The sequence below is a fragment of the Sander lucioperca genome, chromosome 4 (assembly GCF_008315115.2).
Source record: "Sander lucioperca isolate FBNREF2018 chromosome 4, SLUC_FBN_1.2, whole genome shotgun sequence".
NCBI classification, from domain to species: Eukaryota; Metazoa; Chordata; class Actinopteri; order Perciformes; family Percidae; genus Sander; species Sander lucioperca.
Window position 1 is genome coordinate 15050043 of NC_050176.1, and position 26843 is coordinate 15076885.

A 26843-nucleotide genomic window follows, 5' to 3' on the forward strand; every position below is an offset into this window, starting at 1 on the left:
AAAGGCCTTCTGTATAGTTGGTCCAGTGGATTTTCCCTTCCTATTTTGAGGTTTGATTCCCTTTGTGTGATTTAAAAGTTACTGGCTCTTACATGTTATATTCTCTGTTTGAGCCAATGTTGTGTAAAAGGTCGTAAAAAAAAAAGAGAATCTAACCTACATTTTGTCCAGACAAACAGGTTTGTATTAAAAACGAGGTAAAAACTGATTTCAATGATTTCACCTCTATACTCTCTGTGCTCCAAAACAGATATGACAAAAGTCTTGGCAAAGTTTGACAGTAATGTTTATTGAATGAACAACCATGCTGACTGAACACGTCCACGATCACATCACAAACCCAGAATATCTCCATAAGGTCCGGTCGCCAGAGCTCGAGGTTTAAAGCCATATTTTATTTTTGCGGACAATTCAACCTCAACATCCAAAATAACTTCTTGAGACACAAGAGTAATGAAACGCAACAGAATAACAATGAGCTCAAAGTGTCTGACATCTTTCTATCAGCGTCCCTGTAGCAGGAGCAGTTAATTTTCTTCTTTGCCGTGATGAATGACTCGTCTGTGACCTTTATGCATGTGTTCGACAGCTGTGTTTTGTGTCTAGTTATTAGCTCAGTGAGCTCTCGCAGTCTAAAAGTCATTCAGATTCAGAGACGCAGACAGTACTCATTTTCCAACTGACTGTAAATGGCCATTATGTTTGTGAGTGCATGTGTATGTGTGTGTCGTAAGTTGCAGTGTCTTTAAAAGACCCATCGCCTCCAACTCTACAATATTTCCCTCTCTTTTTTTTTTTTTTTCACCATTTCCTACATGTCGATCTATCCGTCACTCCTGATGACGTGAAACAGTGTGACGTTGTAGAGCACCTGGTGTCCATTGTTCCAAGTGTACAGCGCTCTCTCCCTGGGGTTGTAGTCCATCATGCTGATGTGGGAGTACTGGTTGTGGAAGGGGATGTCGGTGTACTCGTACGTGGAGGAGTTGGTGTGGTAAGCAAAGTGTACCTTGGCCCCAGCCAGGTGGGAGTTGGTGACATACAAGGTGCCGCAGATCATGAAGGCCTCCCCTGCGCTGCGCTTAGGAAACCCTGTGTCCCAGCTCCGGAGGACTTCCAGCGAGCGAGAGTCCAGACGACTCACCTGCGTACAGGGAGGGATACAGTTCACTTCACTATAGTTTAAAAAGAAATCCATCAAAAACTGATTGCAAAGGTGAACTTCTGTTGTGCAACACAACAGAAGTTTTTGTAATCCTGTTTGTTGAATTGAAAGAGAAGAGGCTTTTTGTGTGTCCAGCTATTTGTTGCCTCCATTGATGGACAGTAACTAAGTGTACTTAATCACATAATGACAAATAACAATTCCAATATGTTATTTCCACAGCCTAGGAAAGTTCAACTATAATTTGTGAACATGACAAAGCCAGAAACCAGAGAAGTCTCAAACTTGTGATGTCATCAAGTATAAAGTCTGGAGCTGCTCCAGAGACAATGAATAGGAGAATGATTTTGTAGACCCACAGAATGTTTGATTTCTTTGTTATACCCAAATGAGCTTCATTCTATTGTGTTGTCATTTCTGAAACAGAAAATGTTCCCATATACTTCGAACATTCCCCTGGGTGCTCTCAGTGTCATCTATAACATCTTCCCCAAGTCATTGTCTATGGAGCAGTTCCAGACATATACTTGCTGACATCACAAATTTGAGTTTTAGCACTTTAGTTTTGGGATTTGAGAGAGTTGTTCATGTTTACTAATATTTTGGACTGTCTTAGACCATAGAAATAACATGTATGAATTTTAAAAATGGGTGTATAGTTCCCCTTTAACTACAATTATTTTTAAATGAAGCAGGCAGATATATTGGCTGATATTAGCTCACTGTGTATATATCTGTATCTGCATACATGCCAGCCTATAAGTTACAAGCTATTGCCAATGTGCAGAGATAGATATATAGAGATAGATAGAAAGATATTTGAAAAAATGCTTTCATTACATACTGTACAAAGATTTTTTGTCATTTGTTTATGTGAAAAACAGGCTTTAAAAGCTTGACAGATCTGCTGTGCCTAGTTACAGTTACTAAGCTATACGTGCATTTCCATCCATCTGTTTTATGCACATTTTAAATTTGCACATAAAAAATGTGGAAAGCCTGGAAATAAAAATATAAAAAGTCAAAATATCATAAACAAGTTTCATACTTAGCTTAGATGCCAAATGTGACAAAATGCAAACAGACCTAGTGAATGACTCATGATGTACATGACATGTACATGAACACGCAATTTAATTTCATCCTGCATTAACCCCCCCCCTTTCTTGTTCGCTAGGTATGAGCAGGGTAATAGAGAAAATTAGCTGTATACTGAATATTAAAGTGCTTATATTATGCAAATTTTCAGGTTCATAATTGTATTTAGAGGTTGTACCAGAATAGGTTTACATGGTTTAATTTTTAAAAAACACCATCTTTTTGTCATACTGCACATTGCTGCAGCTCCTCTTTTCTCCCTGTGTGTTGAGCTCTCTGTTTTAGCTACAGAGTGAGACATCTCACTTCTGTTCCATCTTTGTTGAGAGTCACGAGTGCACATGTGCAGTAGCTAGGTAAGCACTGCTAGCTAGACAGTTGCAGAGTATGAGGGAGTGCCACGCTAGCAGCTAGGCCAGCATTATAATGTGTTACAAAGTGATGCACATTCGTCACGGAAGTAAAGGCTGGACTACAATAGGGCTGTTTGGAGCAGTTTGTGAACAGTGTTTTCTGTTGGAGATGGTAAGTGCCTTTGGGGTGGACTTTGGGCTTTTTCACTTTGTAAACCTATAACATGCACAAAAATATATATAACACAATAAAGGAAAGGGAAAAAGCCAAAAGGCATAATATGAGCTCTTTAAAATCATGTTAGGTAAAACTGCAATACACTTGTTCTTCATTACAGTAAATTTCATTATTCAATGAGGCAATCTGTCTCAGCAGTTTTAATGGAATTTCAAAATCCGTGGGGGTTTATGACTTCTGAAAAGTAGCAGCAAACCTGCTGACAGCAGTAACTTCTGACTGGAACAAATACATCAGTGGGTTTAGATTTAGTTTTTAGTCATTTAATGTTCAATGTATTTTTTTCAGATAGAGTGAAAACATATCTTCTGTTTCTTTGCTTGTTATTTTGTTAAATTAATTGCAAGAGTGTAGGAACACACACAGCCCGTACCATAATGTTTCCAGCATTTGGGATGGAGGTGTATACGGCCCAGAGTCCCATCTCATCAGCCATGAGGTCGATGTCAGAGGATCCTCCCCAGCTGTAGGGGAAGGTGTTGTTGTAGCCGGCTCCACTCAGGCTGCGCAGGAGCAACACACTGCGAGAGCGGAAATGGTACTGAACCTGGAAACACAGACACGTGAATCTCTCACTCTGCTCATCTGATTATCAAACTGTTACTTCTCCCCCCATGTTTCCTTTCCAGCCAGTCTCCTACCAGGATGTTGCTCTGGTGTTTGTTGTAGTAGAGTGACCCGTTGTAAACCACATGGCCGGTTCCTGCCCAGGGGTGGGGCAACAGATGCTGCACAAAGTTCTGCCCCTTTGTGAAATCCCCCATGGTTCTGTACTCCAACACACGCCTGCCCTTATAGTAGCCATCCATCGACCACACCTGATGGAGGAAGAAAGAAAAACAGAAGGTTTACCTTTGAGCTTCTGTATGCAGGATGCAAAATGAACAAACACCAAGCATTAAATCCTGTTAAATCTACAGAGAGATCCATACTAGTGACCTGCCACGCTCACCAGTAACTTGATTGGATAAAGACATGGTTTGGCTGGTACTTAATCTGCACACCTTAAGCCAATGAAATCAGTGACAGCAAACCATAGACATTTAACTGACCGTACACTAAACACATTAACCGAACAGCGGTTGTCTAATCATAGCTTAACAACCGTAACTAGGAACAGCAGGTCTGTGAAGCTTTTGAAATCTCCACATGCAGAAGAGGCATGCATCGGGCTGTAGTGAGAGTTACTCGAAATACAAAAAGTTTAGAAGGTTGCGCTTTTATTTGTAAACCAAAAATACAACAAACAAAAGTGTATGTTTCGGACATTAAAGTAACCTAACCTGCAACGCTACTTCCAACCATCATTAGCCAACCACATTTGATGTTGGATTAGAAATATCATAACAGCGTAACGCTGAGAAAACAGAGCTGAAAATGCTCTTGTTAACATTGATAATTGTAGTGGATGAACATATCATTGTAACCCTGATCGCTGGAATGGCCACTGGGCCAACGCCAATACATGAGCACAGCCGTGATCCGTCAGCCCCAATGATCACCAACCCCCGCAAACTAGACCAGCAAGCCGCGGCGTTATATGCACCACTTATTAATGTCATGATTCATGAACATGATTCAACGACCAGTCAACATTAGGAACGACTTGACAATTCTGAGTCGGGACACCTCTAAAGTCCATATTTGTGAAAATCAACACTTTTTTCACATTTTTTTGACACATTTTTCTATGCTTTTTTCAACATTTTTAACCGTTTTTGTCTCTTTTTTAAACACTGTTATTGCCTTGTTTGACGCTTTTTTCAAAGCTTTATTCTGCTGTTTTCGCGGCCTTCAATGACTTTAGTCACTTTTTTCAATGTTATGGGGGCTTTTGTCACTCTTTTGTCAGTGTTTTTAAACATTTTTATTGTAATTTTAATTTAATTGAACCATCCATGTTATTTTTGTTGAAAGAAACCCAAATTTCTGATATAGAAAACTTTGAAAAGGGGTCGGGCTTAACCCGAGGATAACAGGAGTTAAAACGAGTCAGTATTCAAGCCCTTACAGAGTTAACAATAATTAGATAACACTTGCTGGCGTCCAAACCCATTAGAGATCCCTGGAGAAACAAACAGACAGAGAACGAGAGAAGACAAAGGGGAGAAAAAGAAACAAGATGGGGAAAAAAATTGAGCATTGACAGCATGGAGGATTAATTACCCAAAAGGGATGAGAGGTGAACTAGATGAAAGAAAAGAGCAGAGGCACTGGCAAGAGAGAGCATTATTGGTGAAAAAGATGATCTTAATTCCCTCTGCAAACAAAGAAAACTAGAGGGCAGAAAGAGGGAGCAGATGAAAAGGATAATTTCAGAAAATCTATCCTTGGATAGCTCAGTTGGTGGAGCACGCGCCCATATATAGAGGTTTGCTCCTCGACGTAGCGGGCCCGGGTTCAACTCCGACCTGCAGCCCTTTGCTGCGTGTCATTCCCCCCTCTCTTTCCCCTTTCATTTCTTCAGCTGTCCTGTCAATGAAGGCCTAAAAATGCCCAAAAAATAATCTTTAAAAAAAAGAAAATCTATCCCTCAATGGCAGCACCATTTTTTCTTTTAAATTACAGTTAATTTGTAGTTGCAATATTTAAAATGTACATTGAATTAGCGACAAAGGCAACTGATTGCAGTGATTCTGAGGGCCTTTGATTACAGTCTTTATCTGAGACTTAGCTTGAGGTTTGTAAAGACAAGGAAACGGACTGATTGCTCTCACTCTACCACTAACACTCTCTTCTCTCCTCTAAATACATCTCGTTCCAAACCTATTTTTCTCCCTGCTTCACCAGCTCATCTGATGAAGCTTTCTCTGTTTTAATTCCCTTTAAAACTGTGTTTCAAAGGAACTGGAGTCCCTTTGTTTTCTGGCAGCTGTTACCGTCTCGCATTTGAATGCACCATTTGCTTTATATAAACAAGCCCCAGACACTGATTACACAACGAATGGTGCGTGCTGTTTCTTTAACTTACTTAGTTTTACAGATTTTTGCACCATTTTCTTTTTGCGTGTTCCCATTTGGCCTACTCCCATACTTCCCTAGAGGATGGGTTTGGATATTTTCAAGTTTATCCTAACACAATACTCGCATGCTGTAAAGTGTTTTTTTCGTAGTGAAAGCATACTGTAAAAGATAGAGAACAAAATCTCTCGTTCTGTGCCAATATTTAGTCTTAAATTTAGCATGTTAAACAAATCAAGTGTGTATTGTAGTGTATTGTCTGTGTTATGTTGTCTGTTTTCTCTTACATTAGGTCACTTTCACACAAGATGGTCCAGAACAAAGACAAAAAAAAAAACGTTGTTGCTTTTTAGTTCTGGTCCAGTTTGTGTTCACATGTTTTGGTCATACTGCATCATCAGAGCTACATGGACCAACGTAGGGAAATCATATTACGATGACCTGCAGTACAGTAATGAACCTTATGTATTAATTTATGTTCTCTGGAGTCCATTAAGAAATAATCAATAATGAGCGTTATCGGTTGAGACCATAGACTGTCAAAATAGACTGCATCTTGACTGACACACAGGTAAAAACAGGTCGACAAAGAGGCATCCCTTTAGTGTTATATTATGAGGTTACTCACTTTACAATGCGGAACTGCTGAAATACACGAAGTAGGACACAAGCTCAACATACATCTGGTTTAACTCTTTTTTTTCACTCTCTGATATAACGGAGAAGAGGAATGATTACAGCGACCCTTTATAAAACCAAACCTGTCTTTAAAGTCTACTGCAACATGTCTTGACCTCCTTTTCCCCTCTTCCTCTCTGTTGATTTTTCCTTTTCATCGCCTCCCATGCTCCCTATACCATCCTGCTTGTCTGTTCCAACTGTTGCTCTTTTGATCAACCTTCTCCCGCTTCCCCCTTTACTCTCTTTGTTTCTTCTTCTGTCCACCCACTTTCACTTTATTTTCTCCCGTACCTGCTTAACACCTCTTCACCAACAGGCCCCATTCTCTCGCTTTGTTTCTCTGTCTTTCTCTCTCCTTCTTTTATGCTGTGTGTTCCTCTCATCTTCTCTGTCCCTCTCACACTATCAGCAGACACTCCATGACAGATCAGGGGATATCCACACCTTAGCAGCTGTTCTCAAATACAGCGACAGGTGTGTGCATATGTGTGTGTGTGTGTGTGTGTGTGTGTGTGTGTGTGTGTGTGTGTGTGTGCGTGCATGCGTGCGTGAGGGAGTGTGTAAAGTACAATGTGTGCGCACACATTCTCACACTGATGAGCTAATGAAGAATTCATAAATGCCAAACTGGGACCCTGTGCAGACATTGTAGTCATGGATACCAAAGGATGTATGAGAATGACTTTACTGACAGTGTGTGTGTGTGTGTGTGTGTGTGTGTGTGTGTGTGTGTGTGTGTGTGTGTGTGTGTGTGTGTGTGCCTGCGTGGCACCTGTTCCACATAGCTTTAACTGATAAGATACAGGTGGAAATTCACTAATGGATTTATATCAGGGGTGGCCAACCAGTTAGGTATAAAGAGCCACAAAAAAAACCGCACCATAGCAAAAAGCCACACAACACATGCACGTCCACACTACAACAGCAACAGTGTCTTCCAGATCTAATGACATGTCATAATACATAGCAGTTTTCATATTTTTTTTTTCTCACTTAGATTGACTCAGTGGGAAACCTGACAGTCTTTGTTATCCACAATCCTTTTCAGGTCTTGCTTGAACTCGGTTGTGGCCACTTGAAGCAACTCTCTCACTCATTTGTCACTAAAGGGGCTTTCAAACAGTCGGATTCAGCAGTGAAAGGGTTAACGAGGAAGGTGATCTGTGGCCGCTGTTTTTCCTCAGGTTGCAGAATCTGTCCTCAAAACTCTACTGCATTATTTTCCATTTTAAAATAATTGGCAAATGTATTGGCAGATGCATTCAAATGTGTTTTTTTTTTTTTACTTATCTGAAATACTGTATGTTTCAGAAAAGTTAAAAACAACAATCAACCAATGACACAGCCCCCAGCCACACAGTAAGAGCCTCACAGGAGCAGGCAAAGAGCCGCATACGGCTCAAGAGCCACAGGTTCGCCACCCCTGATTTATATGATTATATATGATATTTATTTTATTAAATACAATTTTAAAACAAAATACAATACATTTTTTGCCAGTTGGTAGGTGATGATGAGGAAGGAAGTGCATCCAAAACATTTGATTGGCTTCAAGGAAACTGAATTGCCCCTTGGGGACTAATAAAGTTATCTGAATCTGAATCTGAATCTGAATCTGAATCTGAATCTGAATCTTGGTAAGAAATAATAAATGTTAACATAACAGGTTTGTTTACCATAGAACTCCACAGGGTTTCTTTAAGCTTGAAGAAAAGCTAGATAAAAGTGATTTCAGCAGATTACAGCTTTTTATAATTTCACTTGCTCATTTATAATACAAATCCAGAAAGAATGTTTACTGCATTTGCCTAGCAAACAACATTAACAGACAAAGACAGAAAAAGCTTCCTATTCTTGGGACAGATATACAAACAGACACTGGGACCAGGAAGGAGCCCCAACACGTAACTGTTACAGTCACACTGGTAGCTGGGAAGCAGAAGGCAATAACTGGGATACTGCTGCTGTGTATAGCTCCTTCTCATCACAAGGGAGAAGCTCTAATAGGGAACAGGCAAGGGTCACCATGGCGATATAAATCACACCTGGCAACTGGGAGGCAGTAGCCTTAACAACTATCTTATTATACGCTCGCTGGACAGAGTGTGTGTGTGTGTGTGTGTGTGTGTGTGTGTGTGTGTGTGTGTGTGTGTGTGTGTGTGTGTGTGTGTGTGTGTGTGTGTGTGTGTGTATGTGTATGTGTGTGTGAAATGGGTGAAGCTTGTTGCGAGTGAAGACAAAGTGCACACAGGAGTCATGTTAGAAGTAAGGCAGAAAGATAGAAAAAATAAACAAAGGAAAATATAGAGCTTAGCTATGACCACATTAACAACACCTGCTTTACTTGTCATGTACACACACACACACACGCAGAGAGACAGACAGACACACACACACACACACACACACACACACACACACACACACACACACACACAGTACACCTACCCTGCTGTCAGAGCTAGGAATCATAGCATCAGTCATCCAGGAACCAAAGCGGGACCCCGAGGCTCTCACGGTGATCGGGCTACTAACTGCAGTCAGACGACCACAACCTGTAAACAGCAGATGGACATAAGATGTTTAAACTGAAATTAAGATTTAAAAAAATAATAAGCAAATAGCGAAGATTATGGAAGTAACAATAAGTGTTCATATTTTCTCAGTTTGGAGTGAGTGATGTTTGTTGTTTATTAGCAGCCATTGCCTGCCACCAGTCTCTATTCAATTTACCAACATTTTATGAAGTCTATTCAAATAAAATATGTTTGTGTCGCATGAACTGTGAAAGAAATGTGTTTCCTTAACACAAAATCCTAATGTAGAAAAGACATGACTGGAGAGAGGTGAAAGCTTTAGTTAAAGGGCAACTTTCAAGAAACACGTTTAAAAAGGAACGCTCAAAATTGGTATAGCAGACGACAAGAACATCCTGCCTGGTAAATGTCCACACATTACAAACAGCACTGCCCTCGTTCATAACCCTGGTTTTCTGTTAACAATTTCGAGGCTCAGGTCCAATCTGAGAAAATAACCCTGAAGCTCCCTCCAGAGCTAATAAATGGATTATACATACAACTATTTTTACAGGCTGAGTACTCCTCGTGAAAATAAACTCATATAATCTGTGGCGTGCCCCCTTTGAACCACTTGAACACCAGACATTTTATGTACTTGTGTAGCCCTGTACAAAATTCCTATAAGTTACAGAGTATAAAAGATCATTAACAGTGTAACACAAAAAAAAATAAGGTGTGCTGGTTAAAAGTATAAATATAATATGTAGAGTTTAATAAATAAGACTATTTACAGTTAAAGATAAATTCATATAAAAGTCTTTAAGTTTCATCTGCGAGAAAAGTAGAGAAGAAGAAGCTGTGTTTATCTGTGTAACCTAACCTGTTACCTGGCACATGTCAATCATTTAATTCCTGTTTTGCTTTTGGTTGTGTTAATACTTGAGCCAATCAGAGTAATATCACCGTGTAAGGGGCGGGACTAGTGGGACAGGTTTGTGTGAGGAGTAGTGAGCACGCATGAGGAGAGAGAACAGACGCTAATGATGAGAGAGCTAATGAAGGAGGCATCGTGGTGTGGGAAGCATTAATGTTTTGTTATGAAGGTCGACTACTCGTGGTCCTGACAAAAACTTTGGTGTGACCTGCAAGAGGTGAATATGATTGTGTATGCCTGTAATTTTGTGCTATATCGAACTGTTATAGTTAAGAGACTGGATGTATAACGTGGTTAGCGACATGCTAGCTAGCGGTAGCATTCTGTGCCAATGTGCTCATATGTTGTAGTTTTAGCATTGTGATATCTCTGAAGTTAAAGCAAAGCTAACGCTAACGCTAATTCAATAAGAGATAGTGTTTGATAATGTGGCTCAAATCAGATAATATGCTCTAAGGAGACGGACGTTGGTGAGAGAGAGAAAGAGAGAGAGACGGGTTTCCAACCGAAGGCCCTGCTGTTTCTGCCCTGCTGTTCTGCGTGCCCTGTTGCCTGCCCGTGACTTTTGGTGCTGTGTTTCTTCCTTTGCCATCACCATCGCCATTACCTGTCCCATTACCATCGCCATTACCATTGCCTTTGCTGTACGGACTAAACCTGGATTCGTGAGTACTAACATTCACATTCACGTGCTTTTTGTTTATGCTCAGTTCTGAGTGAAGCGGCCATTCCAGTTTTTAGGCCCCACCGCACACAAAGTGTCATCGAACAGGCCTGCAACGGGTGTGGACATTTTCAGAGGGAATAAATAATTATTTAATTTCAATATAACCACAGAAAGGTTTTTTCCTTTTGGGAAAGTGAAGCTTTATTGGCTTGTACGTTTTATTTTCACTTCTTTTTCCATACCCCTGTGATTTGTTTTATTTTATTCTAAGATACATTTTTTTTTATTTTTTTTTATATTTCATGTAGTAAATAAATACTTTTGAATATTTTTGCATCTAAAATACAGTTGTGGTGGTCATTATAAGAACAGCAAAGAGTATTACAAATATACATTTATTAAGTAACATACAAAACAAGTTGTATTTCCCTACAACGAGCCCAGGCCCAGTCTCATTGTATTAACCACTCCAGCTTTATTTTCTAACTACATGGGACCTGGGTTACACTTGACTTTCCTATATAAACCTAATGAGTTATTTTGAAGGCAGCCTAAGTAATACATTTGTTGTTGAGTTATTACTGTCCACGTACCGAGTTTGTTCATGCAGCTGTGCAGCCTGGTCTCCAACAGTAAAACCCTCTGCTGAAGCTCCTCATAGTCGTATGCTCCTATCTCTTCCTGAATGGCTGTCAGGATGAAAGACAGGTTGAGGAGCTCCAGTCGCAGGGTGGCCAGCGTCTGCAGGTCCAATCTGTACTGCTCCACCACTGACAGAAGGGGCCGGAGCTGAGACATCTGGCCCTTTAACTCCTGTGGCCGCATGAAAGACAGGACGGGAAATAAGCTAGAGAGAAGATGGGGTCCACACTACTGTGGGTAAATCTGATACAGGATCTATTTTTCGCTCTCTTTTTTGGTGAGGTAGCTCTAAGTAAAGCCACTGCTCCTTCACAGCTAGCTGAGGTAGCTTATGGTTAGGACGCCCTCTGAGTGCGACTTCTTCACTGCGGATGAAAAGACCCCAGAATAAATTCCTGGTGCTTTTCATTCAGCTAATTATGCTTCTTCCTGTTCTCGCGCCTCCATCCTGCAGCCTGTGACCCGGCAATCGATCTAGTGAGGAGAGAGGAGGCTTCCACAGGAACCACAGGTGTATTTTATGCAGACATCTATTTATTGTTTTACCAGAAAGCAACACCCCTTCAATGTGAATCTGTTCAGTAGGTCTTATCTGACAGTGAACATTTGGTCTGTTGTGGAAACAGCATTACTCTAAAATGAATGTTACTGCATCATTTAAATACAGTAGATGGACGAACTACTTGTGGAAACAGGAATAAAAGCACCTGAATCAGAAAAAGGTTTCAGGATCAGAAAAGATTTAATGCCACAGTTAGTTACAATGAAGAGGCATTTGCCACCAACGGTAGCTCTAATGATATTCATTATTCATACAATAAAAAAATTTATTTTAGATTAGTGTGTATAATCTGAATGATGAATGAATCATAAAAAATATTTTGCAACTTCTCAATCCTTTATCTCCTTTTTCTTCATCAGTTCATTTTATTTTTCTTCCACTTTTCCATTTAAAGAGCATTTTGGCTCATTCAGGAAAAAAGATACAGTCATACAGTCCGTTACAGCCGCACTGTCACAGTCATTATTGTCATACCAGACTTATTGTAGCTGTGGTCTTTTAAAGACGTTTCACAAGCTAATTGTTGTTATGGGGGAGGGAAGTGAGGAGCCACGTTAGCCAAATGGAAAGCGCCCCAAGAAAATGCTGGAGAGACGACACATCCCATCTGGCCTGGGAACGCCTCGCAATCCCACAGGAGGAGATAGAAGATGAGGCTGGAGGAAAGTACCATTGGGCTACTCTGCAGTTTGCTGGCACTGCGACCCAGATAAGCAGCAGAAAAATGGAGTGATGACTCTTTTTATTGCATTTTGGCCTCTGAGCTGAAGCTGAAGACAGCTTTTTCTATTACTGAAAATTTTCGGGCAAATCTTTGAGCCAGTGTTGATAGCAAAAACAGGACTTTAATGCAATCAGCTTGAGGGAAGACCAATATTTAGCTTAAGCGTTATATGTATGACCAGTGTTGTAATGTAACGAAGTACAAATACGTAGTTACTGTACTTAAGTACAATTTTCATGTATCTGTACTTTACGTCGTTATTTAAATTGAAAACTTTCACTTTTACTCCAGTACTTTTCCTAAGTAAAATGTATACTTTTACTCCACTACTCTACTACACTACCCTCACCGTCTTCGTTACTCGTCACTTACAAGAAATGTTTTTGTATGTTGGAGTGAACAAAAACTTAAAATTCAGTTTGTTTTTCTCTTTGTTGATGTCAGACTTTGAATATGATGTTTAAGAAGGTGTGGAAACCCTGAATATTATGCTTTGCTATAAGGAAGCCACAATAAAGTTCATTATCTTTCAAGTACTTTATACAAGACTGTGTATGACACATGAGTCTGTGTGGCAGCAAGGGGACAAAGGTTTTCTTCCTAATATACCCCTTTTATTTCTCTATTTTAGTCTCAACACTTTTCACCCTCAACCCGCCCCCAAAAAAACTGTTTGCTGTGTTTCGAGAGGAGTTTGATTTGATATGGGGGAAAAAAGAGAAGGATTAAGAGAAGTGTCAAAAGTGAAGACAAAAGCCTTATCATCACGTCAGAACATCTCACACCCCCGCACACAAACACAACAACACATCCAGGAAACAGGCTTGGCAGTCAGTCAAACACTTGATGTGTCTAATCCCTCAGCTGCTTTCTTCAAATGAGGACGTAAATACTTTCCCGACATCACTTCATAACATTTTCCGAAGCTTTTTTGGCATCAATTTTTCCATGTCATAATAGAATAGTGTGAAGATTCTGTGATTGCTTAGGTTGACCCTAAATTTGGCCACTTCATCCTCACTGACTGATACTGGCATCATTATTTGCATATAATTGTAAGTTCATTAATATGCCCTAAAATCAATCTTGAAAAAATTCTGAAAATGTCATGGCCTGTTAGATAAATATATATACCTGGCTAATTCCTCCCCTGCCATGTGTCTTCCTTCTTCTTAAATTCTCTCTAATCTCTTCCCTCCTGTTTCACTCTTTTATCTCTCCCCCTCTCTCTGCCTAACCTTTGCCTCCCCCTCTTACTTAACTTTGCTCATTCCTCTCATCCCTCCCTCCCACAGGGGAAAATGGTAATATGCAATAAGCCATCTTTCTCCTTCTATTTCCTTCTTCATCTCTCTCATACCCTCCATCTATCAGTCCGTCTTAATCTCTCTGTTTGACCTCCCTTTCTCCATCTACCCTGTTCCCTTCCCCCAAGGGATAAAAATACTGTTTAGTTATTGATTAAATTACTGTAGCTGCTCACATAAATATTTACCAGTTCTACCTCTGAGTGCAAAGGCAAAAGCTTATGACTGAGAAAACCCTTAAGGAGCAACAAGCGTACACACACACACACATAAAAACTTAAAAACAGACCCCAGAGCCTTGTGATGTTGTTAAGAAGATGCTCGGCAAAAGTTGAAAGGCCGAACGGATTTATGGGGAGGTGGAAATGCTCTTTCTCTAAAGGAAGTAAGGGGTAGTGTGTGTGTGTGTGTGTGTTTGTGGACCTCCTATGGAGCCTCTGTCTGGTTCATATAGCATCTCAAGCTTTTAAATATTGGATATATTATTCTATAATGTTAATGTTTTTTTTGTTTTGTGTTATGTTTAGCGTTTGGTATGTTGTTGGAATAGTTTGAGATTTTGAGAAATACGCTTACTCGCTATCTTGCTTCTTGAGGATTAAAGAACATGATGGACTCTTCAGAAGAGGTAATTATCTTCACTCGAGTCCGGGAAAGTCACCGGACGGCACAATCTTCTGAACATAGCGATATGAAATACAGACGGATTTGTGTGGAGCTGATAGTCTTAATTAGCTCTGTAGCAACTCATTTGGCAATGGCTTGATGTAACAGACGTTTATTAATATCAAAAAGTTACGCACTAAAGCTGCAGTGCCAGTGCAGCGTCACAAGGAGTCCTGACCTGCTAATGGCAGACATTACACCAGGAGTGTCACAGCTGATTTAACGGTTTAAATCATTCGTCCCTCATTCTCTATAGCTCTTGAGATAATCTTCTACTTGCCTGCTGGTTTGTTGTTGCCACAGCAGCATTGTGGCAGAAAACACACAGTGATGAGATTAGTACTCCTAATTTAAGAGATACAATACATTTAGATTTCCTTCATTAAAAGACAATACTGAACCAGCCAGGTTATCTTATCTTCTCTCCTGCAAATTTAAAACACAGACACCAAACTGAAAAAAGCTGTACGTTGTACATTAAGTCCCTTATGTAAATTAATATTAAAATGTGAGACTCATTCCAGACAGATTCTTTCTTTTTTTTTTTTGGACAGCTCGAAGTCTTAATGTGTGCAGTGAGGCTGCAGTTTTGCTGGCACCTTCTGTACAAAGCTGTGTGACACTTTTACACTGCAGACATGAAGCCAGTGAATTGACAGCTTGAAGACAAATTTTGTCCCTTTCATGAAAGATGCTTGCATGTTTGAGTGCAGGCAGGAAACTTCAGCTTGGCTTGCGTGAAATCAATGTTTTCACACCAAAGGTTATGTGTTCCCTACAGCGGCCATCTTACACTGTGTGTGTCTGGGTGTCTTACCGTGTGTGTGTCTGGCTGTCTGACTGTGTGTGTGTGTGTGTGTGTGTGTGTGTGTGTTTACCTGCAGGCCCTTAGCCGTCAGAGTGCGGGGGTTGGCGACGTAAGTGTGTAAACGTCCATCCACTCCTCTAAGCAGCGGCTCAGAGTCTCGGACATACTGCAGGTCTCTGGATGTCCGCAGGTCTACCACTTCCATGGACTGACTCACATTCTGAACCTGACACACACACACACACACACACACACACATGATGAGTGATTATTGTTAGTATCTTGCATCACCAAAAAAAGCTTATGACTGATTTTGGCTGTTGTTTGATTTCTGCCACCTGTTATTTGTTTCCATACACCTGTTGTTGTTCAATATGGCTGTCTGTTCATGTAATGGAATATTTAAAGGGTGGCTCCACCCAAATTGCAAAAAGACACATGTTCTTACGTATCTCTCGTGGCATCAAGTTGTGCAGATTGTATTATCTGCCCATGAGATATCCATCTGTGAGATTTCTGCTTCCGCCCCATTACAATAAAGATGAAAATGGAAATTCATGAGTGCTACGCAAACGTTGTATCTACCCAGAAACACTGTCCCAGTTTCTTTAGTTACTGTAATCCACAGATCACAGCAGGACTATATTTTCTTCAGATATTTCGTTTCAGTTTTAGATCATTTCTAACATTCTCTGTGTGTGTGTGTGTGTGTGTGTGTGTGTGTGTGTGTGTGTGTGTGTGTCTAAGAAGTGCTGTTTGACACGCTGTGAGTTTGATTACTGCGTGTCACTGTGACAATATTGACTTAATTATTTAATCAACAAGATTACAGTACGAGTCTACAGCCTACCTAGCTTCTCTGTGAGGCTGTACTTCATTACAGCAGTGCTTTGAGCTGCTAAGATTCTGATATTTAGCAGGTCCAATGGTAACAATGTTCACCATCTTAGTTTAGCCTGTTGCATTTCAAACATTTGCTAATTAGCACTAAACCCAAAGTACAACTGAGGCTGATGGGAATGTCATCAGATTTGCAGCTATTTGGTCATAAACCAAAGTATTACTACAAATTACTTTTTTGACATAATGGTGGAGCTGGGTGAAAATTGAAGAGACCATGAATCTTTGTTGCAAATTTCACAGCAATCCATCCAATAGTTAAAATATGTATCTATGGTAACCTATTGAGGAAAGAAGAAAAGTTAAGGTATTACCAAAGCCATTAGGGTTCATCCTCTGGGGAACACAAGTATCTCTTCAAAATGTCATGGTAATTTGATTCTGGAAAGACGCATTGTCCTGAATTATGATGAAATTTTGTAAAGCTGTGAGCACCACATGCAAAATTCCTTCCATCTTAATTTCAAAGGTGGAGGCGGCAGGAATATCAGGGACAGATGACTCATAAATGACAAATAAAACCAAAAGAAGTGTGATAAAATGTAGTTTTGGGGTTATGCGCAGTCTGTTTGGGTTGAACCGACACTTTAATATTCCAACCACCTTGGCTCATCAACATGATCCAAAGTCACACAGATCACATTTCTCTTTGAAGAAGCTTCTCATTAGATCCATTTAACACAGGATATTCTCACCTAGAGTCTGTTCTGCTCTAAAGAAACACACACACACCCACACTTCTTCTCCTTAACCACACTGAAATGCTATCAGATAGTTCAAATCTCTTTTTATATTGAATGGCACAACAAGCATAAAAAAGGAAATCCATAAAAAAAAATGACCCACATATCCAGAAGTGATATGCAAACAAACAAACAAACACTTACAAAAACCCACCCATACATCTAGCTAGGTAGGCTGGAGACAAGCGGATACATTTGAGCAAAACACACATAAACACACATGCATACACACACATTCACACTCCCAGCAGGATCTAGGTGTGACTTCCAGAGACATGCTGAGCTAATTAAGATTCATAAATACAGAAGCCTCCCAACAGGAGGCAAAGTTATTTCAGATAGTCTTCATCTTTTTTTTTTTCGTTTTTTGCGTGTGAGGGGAGTACAGGATGCAACACCAGCAGTGAATGAAAATAATCCTCCTATCCTTAGTGTGCTGTGGTTCACTTTTACTCTGGCGAGAATGCTGGATGTATATATCCTGATGTGTGAGCCTTGCAGTAGTGTATGCCTTGGGAAATGTTTTCTGGCCTGAGGTGTTCAATAATTCATCAACTTCTGTCACAAATCACTTTTATTTCTCTCTCAGGAAACACATATACATTGAGAGAAATATGCTTACGCAGCCAGATGCATATCCTCACATAAACACACATATCTATGAACACATATACATTCATGCCTACAAATACTCAAGAACTACACCCTGCAATATAGAACAGTGTTTCTTTTACACCAATCTGTCAGTGTTTCTTCTGAGTTTAATCTCTTTTGGCATCATGAATGACTGGGAGTCTTTAGAGAATACAGCTACTGATGTATCAGGGATACATCTGTCATTGAAACCTCAGTGTGTGTCTGTTCATGTGTGTTTCTGCAAGTGTCAAAACAAAGAGACAGTCCAGTGAATATTTAATTCCAGTACGCTGCCTTTGCCCTGTTCTGCATCGCAATGCTGACCACTGAACCATGCAGGGATGCATTCAAAGTCAACAGACAAACACAAACAAAAACACACGCACACACCTGTTCAGTCAGCAGGCGTAGTTGTCGACTCCGAGGGTCTCGTTTGCAGAGGTTTCGTGCCGGAGCGACCACCGTGCAAACACACCTGCCGTCAGGATCTGAAGCCGTGCTGTACACCTGCCAGCCCTCCTCTGAGCCCGGGTACAACCCCTGCACACAAACAAGCTCCACATTAATAGGGTCACTGCAGGAATACCATGGTAGCAATACATTCAACAGAGGAGAAGGTCAAGAAATTCAATTTAAATTATGGGATTTAATTGTTTTGTGTTTATTGTCAATAGGTGTTAAATAGATATTGACGTTATTTCTATTGAATAAAAAAAAAACCTTTTTCTAAATGCATTTCGGTCTGAGTTTTACATTCTACCTGATTTAAGTTTTAAATTATAAGACAACCTTATTGAAACTCATCTACAATTCTACCAGTAACCACTTGCGCATTTTCTTGTAACATGTTCTGTTATAGTGCTAAAACAATAAGTCAATGAATAGATCTGGAAAAATAGTTAACAATGTTGATGAGCGAATCATCGTTTAAGTCATTTGTCAAGCAAAAATAGCAATATGTCACTGGCTCCATTACTTGTTTAAAATATACCTTGTAGCTTGTAATTTCCACTGGTGATCACTTTCCGAAACTAATCCCCCCCCACCCCCGTTCTCTCAAACAAATTGGAGCTTGATCTAAAATGTGTCCCCTTCCATTGAGTCATTGTGACCAAAATAAGACAATGCACTCCGATATTATATACGTTCATCCAAAGTGAATCTACCATGTGCAAATACTACAAGCTCCATGAGCACTGGCAAAGGGTGTTATGGAACATTTTGCCCTGAATCACATCCCTTAGGATCAGCTTCCCTTCAGGCTGCACACAACTCACATATAGTATGTGTTCAAAAAGCACATACAGTCGCAGTATAGGAGTACAGTATATAGGAGACGTGCAGGAATCATTTTATAAATGTCTTTATTTTAATATGAGGGTGACTATGTAAAATACATAACAATTTAAAGGTGCTGTAGGTAGGATTGTGAAGATCCAGGACTTAGCCAAAGAATTTGAACATCGACAACTTCTCAGTCCCTCCCTCCCTTTCTGCTAAAGCCCAAACGGCCTCCTAAGCCCCTCCCCCCACAAGGGAGAATGAATGCGGGTGCATGAGCAGTGATTGACACGCAGTTAGACACCCCCCCCCCCGGCCCTGATTGGTGCATCTCAACAGGGAGCTTTTTGCAAATCGCACTACAGGCTGTAGGTGGTGCTGGGCTTCTTTACAGCCAATATACAGTAAAGTGAGTGCATAGAAGTTTTATTTTTTGGGTTATTTTGTGTTATCTGTTTTTTTGTGCAAAAGTGTTTTTCAAAAGGACCCAATGAGTCATACTACTGAAGCAGTTTCTTTTGTGCATTTTCTAACACACATTTGTTCAGCATCTCCACATGTTATTCAGGTCAGGCTTTTTTTAGAAGTGTGGACAAATATTTTCCTTTAAAAATGTTTCTGTCTAATTCTATCTTGCTGGTAAATCTCAGCAGGATTTCAGGAGCTCTTGAGTGGAAATATACTGTGATTTAAGTGTCCGCTAATGTTAAAAAGGAGAGTGCATGCTCTTTGCACTTCATTGTACTGAGTGCATCACAGACAGCTGTGTCTAAATTAGATATTTCGCGTTTGCAGCTAAAATCAGCTGTGACGTCTCCCACATGCCTGTGTCCAGGAAAGCTAGCAGCAGAACTGGACAGTTTCCATCCTCTGCATCCACAGCCGGCGCTGCTGTTCTCTCTGGCAGAAAGTCACCAGCTCCCCAGAGCTCCCAGAAATCTGAACAAAAAAATGATTTCTACCCTACTCACAGTCCATTCTAATGCACAACTTTGCTTCTATATTTTCTGGTACCGTTTCATTCACATATGAGATGCACATTTCATCAACATAGGCTACTGTATGTTTTCTTGTGACAACTGAATATAGGCAACTTTTTTAAGATTAACAATTTAAATTTTAATACAAAACATACAATTTGCAACATGAACATACCCCCCCCACCCCCTCTTCTTCATCACCACCCAGCCAGACAAAAATCAAGAAAAGATGACACCACAATATTCAAGACCATACAACAAAATAATAACAAAATAGACAAACCGTAAACCAAATGAACATATGTATAAATGACAACACCATAAATCATACACATCTCTCCCCAGCACAAAGGTTACTAGGAGCCCTCCAGAAAGCTCAGGTAATTTCCCCATTTTCAAGTGTAGACATCCAATCTGGCAAACCGTTTGTATGACATCTTTTCAAATGCCGCCATCTCATGCCCATCTCACGAGCACTCTTGAATTGACAGCACCCCTTCATTCCTCCATCCTCTCTGTCTGGCTTTCATCAAACTAGTTTGGACTCAACTTCTTATGTGCTTATCTGTTTGAAAGAGCTGAATTTGGGCAACTTAAAAAATGGACACTTTAATCTGGATTTATGAACCTAAAAAAAACAACTGGAGGATGTGTCAATAAGCTAACAAGTTGATAGAGTTGATAGAAACCAAAAACCGAGCTTAAAGAGAGTGAATATTTGACTTAATTCTACATATGTAAATGCAGTGGTATTTGAATTTCACAATGAAGTATTCAGTTGCAAGAATAGTGCAAATATTTTTTTATGTTCACAACATGCTTTAGTTCTAAAAAAAAAAAGTTACATAATGACGTGTTTCTTTTTTTAAATTGTTTTTGGGTTATTTGGGACCTCATTAGGTAGTGCTGAGGTGACAGCAATTGCTCCCTGAGGTCTAAACATTGGACCCAATTCACAACACATTACATTAGGGAACACGTGAAATCATCCTTTTGGTGAGATGTAACTAGGTCTTCAGTTTGACCTACTTTCAGCAGTGTTAACATTTAAGAACAATGTAAAGGCACGGCTGAGCTCAACCTGACATACACCAGTCTGTCACAGTAATCCGGCTGAGAAGCTGCCCTACAAACCCTAAAAAAGAATAATGACAGAGGAGGAAGCTGGGAGGATGGAGACACGAGTGGAGGTATGGGAGGGGGAGACGGAGGCCTGGAGGGAAACATCTGATAAATCAATCAGCTGGGTTTGGTGAGCTAACCTTGAAGTCCCATTTACAATGGAGCTGGTGGGAGTGGGGGGGTTTCAAACAGGAGGATGTGGATGGGATGAGAATATAAGCATTGTTTGTGCCTACTGCTCGATGTAATTAAATAGAGCAGGACATACGGCACCTCAGGGCTCATTTCACACAAGGGAAAAATGATAAAAATCTACTTAGGCAGCTCCGCTGATTGTGATCACTGCAAATACAGAGAGAGGGAGTAGAGAGCTAACAGAGCTAAAACCCTGCAAGAATTCAACAGATTGAGACAGAGGTAGAACAGCATACAATACTCAAAAGTGTAACAGCTTATTTTACACATAAGTCTAAATGTGTACCTGTTGTCATCGTCAACCAAGGGTACTTGTACCCAAGGGGGTAAAATATTTACCCAAAGTAGTTAGCTACCAGTATATTATGGATACACTTGGCCAAACCAACCTTAATAGATGAAAAATGCATGAAAAATTACTGTAACCATATCCACTTTTATATAATTTATAGTGTTAATAACCTCTAGTTTTGAACATGACAGGTGGTGCCAATGAATGAGTGTAGCTCCTCTGATACGGCTATGAGGTGACATCAGACAAAAAAAGGTAGAGAACTACTGATGAAGCTCACAATTTATTGTATACTACAATATATATATATATATATATATATATATATATATATATATATATATTCACGCTCGTCAAACTGATTTACAGTAACACAACAGCGTAAGATTTTTCCTGAGTAGTAAGTACCATCTGTTCTCAGCCAGTTCTTGTGTGTTTCTGTTTTTGTGTGTAGGTGTCTACTTGCATGAGACGGCATGCACTTTGCTGAACTTGCAAAGTACAGCCACATGGCAGCTGTGAGGTGCCTCTCCAGCCAGAAAGCTAAATCATGCAAAGCCCAAACACACACATCATGCAAAGCCCAAACACACACACACACACACACACACACACACACACACACACACACACACAACCCTGTATGTGCAGTGGTCCAGCATCTAGGTATCTAGGCTTGCCAGGACGTTGCTAGGGCAACAAATCGCTGGCTGTCCCACCCTTTCCCAGGAGAAATATCACCCCAGAAAGAGAGCCATTCTAATAGCCTTCCTTGTGTGTGTGTGTGTGTGTGTGTGTGTGTGTGTGTGTGTGTGTGTGTAGCAGTGGGTGGATACTGAACATGTGTTCTTTATGACTCAAACAGAAAATATGATTTATTTATTAGTGCTATTTATTCTTCATATTGTCAACACGTTGTGCTCTTTTTAATTTCAAATGTTTGTTCAAAATCTGTTTCTCCAAGCATCTTTTTTTTGGGTTCTTTTTCTTCTTTGCTCTTTTCTCTGCACCACTGAACAGATCAAATATCTGCTGCACGTAGGCTAAATGTTCCTAAATGTGTTAATCCCTAAATTTGACTCGTTTTCCGATTAGATTAGATGCAATTCAAAAGCAGCAATTTCACTAATCAAATGCAAAGCATGTCACATTAGAGAGCTTATGCAATTATACTGTATGTACAGAGAGTGGATGATGTGTTTATAACAGCTGATTGAAGCATGTGAGTGTACACTAAAAGAACTAAAGATAACTTCAGCTGCTGGTCCACTGAAAAATCTGCACTGTCAAACTGGCTGAGACATATTTTAGAGAAAGCGAAACATGAACTTCTGGTGACCAAAACAACAGATTTTTCTCATTGGAAAAATAACTAGTCATACAGTGTGTGTGTGTGTGTGTGTGTGTGTGTGTGTGTATACAGAATACATACACTGACGATCCGCTCATGTGTGCCCTCAGAGGAAATGACGGTTCCATTGAGTCCGACAAGCGACGGCAGGGTCTGGGACATCCAGTTAGTTACCATGGCCATGGTGCTGAGCACCGCGCCAATCTTCAACATAGGAACACTCATTCTGACACACACACATTCACGCACCACACACAAACAGAACCTGGCTGGCTTTCACACACAGTCCAAACTGTTAACAGCAGTCATGCTAAAAACAGCGGGTACACAACATGATGCTACAGGTAAAACGTTGTTTACACGCTCTAGAATCCAAAAACCCCTGCCGGGATTGTCCCACTGCTGAAGTCTCCGCTCCTACACTGCCACAGGTTAGGGAATAAATCCTGGATCACAAGCCACTCCAGATGCCTCCATGTGAAGATGCATCAAGTGCAAACATCCAACGCTCGGCTCAGGCTGCAAGAGATGCTCCTGGAAACAGCTGGTTAGGTCCTACTGATCTGTGTCTGTGTTTCCTGGACTCCTTCCTTTGCCTGGCAGTAAGACGCTGTGGCTGAGCCAGCGTTGCTCTCTCATTTATCCGTTAACTCTCTGCCTCTCCCTCCCTCCACCCTCCCTCTCTCTTTCCCTCTCTCAGACACACTCCATCTCTCCAGGCTCTCACTCATGCTCCCATCTATTTTCTCAACTTATTCATCAAATGAGCACATTCTCTTCTTGAACAATATTTCCTAAATGAACAAGCGGATAATATATAATATTATGTAAGGTAACAAAAAACGGCTACACATTTATCCTCCTCCTTGTTGTCTCCTTTTCTACCCATACTCATGTTCTCCTTATTTTCCTGTCCTCTATTCTTTCATCTTCATATTTACTGCAGTGAAAAAATACTTTCTTTTCTTCTCTGTCCAATGCTCTAAATTGACCTGTCCCGGTCTGTGTGTGTGTGTGTGTGTGTGTGTGTGTGTTCTTGTTTAACTATATTCATGGGGTCCAAAAACCGGGAGTCCAGTATACTTGTGGGGTCTGGACAGCTTTGTGGGGCCAAAATGCTGGACCCCACATGTTTAAAGGGCTGTTTGATGGTTAATACTTGTTTTTAGGATTAGGGTTAGAATTAGGTTATGGTTAGGATGAGGGTAAGGGTTAAGGTTAGGCATTTAGTTGTGATGGTTAAGGTTAGGGTAAGGGGCTAGGGAATGCACTATTTCAATGACGGGTCCCCACAAAGATAGTGAAACGCACTGTGTGTGTGTGTGTGTGTGTGTGTGTGTGCGTGTGTGTGCGTGTGTGTGTGTGTGTGTGTGTCATTGAGTGTTTGTATTTGTGCTTGATTTGAATTGCAAACTGATGCAACACTGCCCCCATGTGGCAGAGCGGTTCCATGTCCCAAGCTCAAACCTTGTATGCTTCACTCTAGATTTGATCAAACCTTGAGAGGTTTGGAAGTACAAGATGATCTACAAGATGTTCAGAGGATGTTTTATTTGATCAGTGTTGGCAGCGTTTCCATGGATGCAACAAACTCCCAAAATAAAACCCAGCCAATGTGTGAGTATTTTGTAATGTTTATACCGACCTTCCCAGGGACTGCATATTAAAAGGAGCTTGAAAATCTGCTGAAGTATGGCCCAATTCCACAAAATATGGAAATTAACTTAAAGCATGGTTAATACACCAGATAAGGAAATATAAATAGCTGTATATGCTTGATATGGGCTATGCATAAACAAATAATGCATATATTCCTTTTATCTGATAAAAAGTAATTCACAAAGAACAGAGAAATATACAGTACATAGTGATGTTACTTATGTTTAGGATCAAGTAGACCCCAGAGACCTCTCTTATATACAAACTCTAATAAAACTCCAATAACAGAAACTGAAATAGACTTATTGGGGATTTTTAAAGAGGTGGTGCTGCATAAAATCATTGTATTTAACCATGTTTTACAGCTACTGACACCTAACAGAAATAATGAATTATTTCTGTAGCATTTCTCTTAAAAGGAAATGTCATGAAGTACCAAGCTCATGACACAATGTTAAGTATGTTTTCCGAGTTGTTAAGTATGTGTTGAAGAGGGTTTGTGGCGTCCGTGCCCCCCTCTAGAACATTAGTGTTAATAGCTGATATGTGAGAGCGCTTCTCATGGTACTGTAACAAGACTACTACATATCTGCAACTCAACTACAAAAAGAACACGGCTGCTCTGTGGTGCACGCCTGGAGCAATTATGTGTCGACAATTTAACTAACCAACATTAAATGTTTTATCGTGCCTTTGTTCTAATCAGCAGTTACATGCTCCTGCTTCCTTGTCTCAGTAAATAACCCACAGGACACACATGGATTATACATAAAAAGCCCTTCGGCGAATACGCTGAAATAACATGAATATTTCAATCAGCAGCACTTACACAGTTGTCAAGAGATGGAGGGCCGCAATAGAGCCGAAATGACAACTGAACACTGTGAAACAAATAAAAAATAATAATAATAATAATAATAATAATAATAATAATATAATAATAATAATGTGTTTTTCATACAGCAAAAGAGCAAAGCAAGGTTGCAAAATACATCACAGAACCCAAACTAGAAAAGATAGATGGATAGAAGATAAAGATGATTGTGATTTCTCGGAGTGTAAAACCCAGAAAAATACATTCACATTAATGTGATTTTATGTGTAAGTGGAAGGAGGACTCTGAAGATGCTGGCAAATTTCAAAAGCAAATATTATGTTTATCTCCTTTTTATGCTGCCAATGCATAACGCATTTCATTTCTTTGGACACAGTGTAGAAAAAGGCTCAGAAAGACCCAGGGTGAACACAAATGGGAAATGTGCTATTTGGGAGATATAAATACATTCCCCATGCAAACAAATGCATGCTTTAAATATGGAAATTGAAAGAAGCAACAAAAAAGTGCTTTGCCAAAGTGTGTATTACTACCCTGAACTTTTTCAATATTTTGAAGTCCAGGACAAATTGTCAGAGTTAAAAATTATCCAATGACAAAAAAAGACTTAGATTTATCCTTCCATATGACAAGATTATAAACTAGCCTCCATCGACTTCATCCCTGGACATCTGATGTAAAGTTGGAAAACTGCAATCATTGTGGATTGTGATGTTTCCTTCACGGAGATTAAGAGTTGGAGTGGGGGCATCTTCTTACCTTACACGAGCAGACAGTTAACAGCAGCTTCAGCACCCAAAAGCCTTCAGGTGGACCCATCCCCTTCATTTTCTCTCCTTCAGGTCTCCTGAGTCTTGACCCAGGTTTGGCTCACCGCAGGCATAAAAACCAAAAGACACGCTGTGACCCTGCAGAGCACTTAGGAGAGACTCCAGCTTCTACTTAAGGTACCAGTGGGGACTGTACACCTTAGTTAGCCTCGGGGTTATGGGCTACTGTGGCTGGACTGGAAGTGAGTGAATCCCCTCTGGCTGTGGAAGAAGACTAAGTCCTGGTGTTGGCTGCATGCTGAAGAGAGCCACTCAGGCGCCAACTGGAGAGGACAAGAAGGTGAAAGAGGGGTGTAGGGGAGGAGGAGTTGAAGAAAAGGATGATTATCTGTTACGTCAACACAGGCAGTGGATATACAGTTAATGGATGTGTGGGTGCACTTGTGAGTGACAGATTGCATGTAACACTGTTGGTTTTGGCCTCATGAAGTTATGTTACAGAACTAGTGTGAAAAATAATGCCACTTTTGTTTGTGTGCTGTCCAATGTTGTACCATTAGATACGGCTGGGTATCATTGGAAAATGTCTTATTAAAGGTGAAACAGTTAGTAGTTGATAGTTTGATTAGTCAACTGGCAGAAATGAATTGGACTCTATAATTGTTTTTTTCAATTCTTTGGGGATTATAAACATCCTTTTTCTACAAAACCACCCGTATTTTACACAAGATGCCATTTTTTTCAAATGTTAACT

The 26843-nt window shown here is 40.2% G+C and overlaps 1 protein-coding gene across 3 annotated transcripts; it reads right to left on the bottom strand.

The window, feature by feature from the left end:
• Positions 1-269: 269 nt before the first annotated feature.
• LOC116042700 (noelin-2-like) lies at positions 270-26410 on the bottom strand. 3 transcript variants are annotated; one of them, XR_004897179.1, is made up of 9 exons: positions 22907-23463; positions 17995-18144; positions 15396-15551; positions 11210-11429; positions 8945-9051; positions 3496-3672; positions 3228-3401; positions 767-1144; positions 270-728 (listed from the first exon to the last, which is right to left on the bottom strand). XR_004897179.1 is itself a non-coding variant. In XM_036000850.1 (8 exons), the coding sequence occupies exons 1-8, from the start codon at positions 26145-26147 to the stop codon at positions 824-826; spliced, it is 1374 nt and encodes a 457-aa protein (XP_035856743.1). In that variant the 5' UTR covers positions 26148-26410; the 3' UTR covers positions 270-823. The 3 variants fall into 3 exon arrangements, 2 of the variants coding, with proteins under 2 accessions (XP_035856743.1, XP_031144867.1); XM_036000850.1 differs by lacking the exon at positions 22907-23463 and adding an exon at positions 26079-26410 and having other exon boundaries at positions 270-1144; XM_031289007.2 differs by having other exon boundaries at positions 270-1144.
• Positions 26411-26843: the final 433 nt, after the last annotated feature.

What these genes read in the sequence shown, in the direction of transcription:
- LOC116042700 (XM_031289007.2), bottom strand. Translation starts at nt 23,050, where the DNA reads ATGAGTGTTCCTATGTTGAAGATTGGCGCGGTGCTCAGCACCATGGCC. An exon ending in TTCCTAGCTCTGACAGCAGG is followed by an intron (nt 3,673 to 8,944) that starts GTAGGTGTACTG and finishes TTCCTCCATCAG; the next exon opens with GTGTGGTCGATGGATGGCTA. An exon ending in AACACCAGAGCAACATCCTG is followed by an intron (nt 3,402 to 3,495) that starts GTAGGAGACTGG and finishes CTGTGTTTCCAG; the next exon opens with GTTCAGTACCATTTCCGCTC.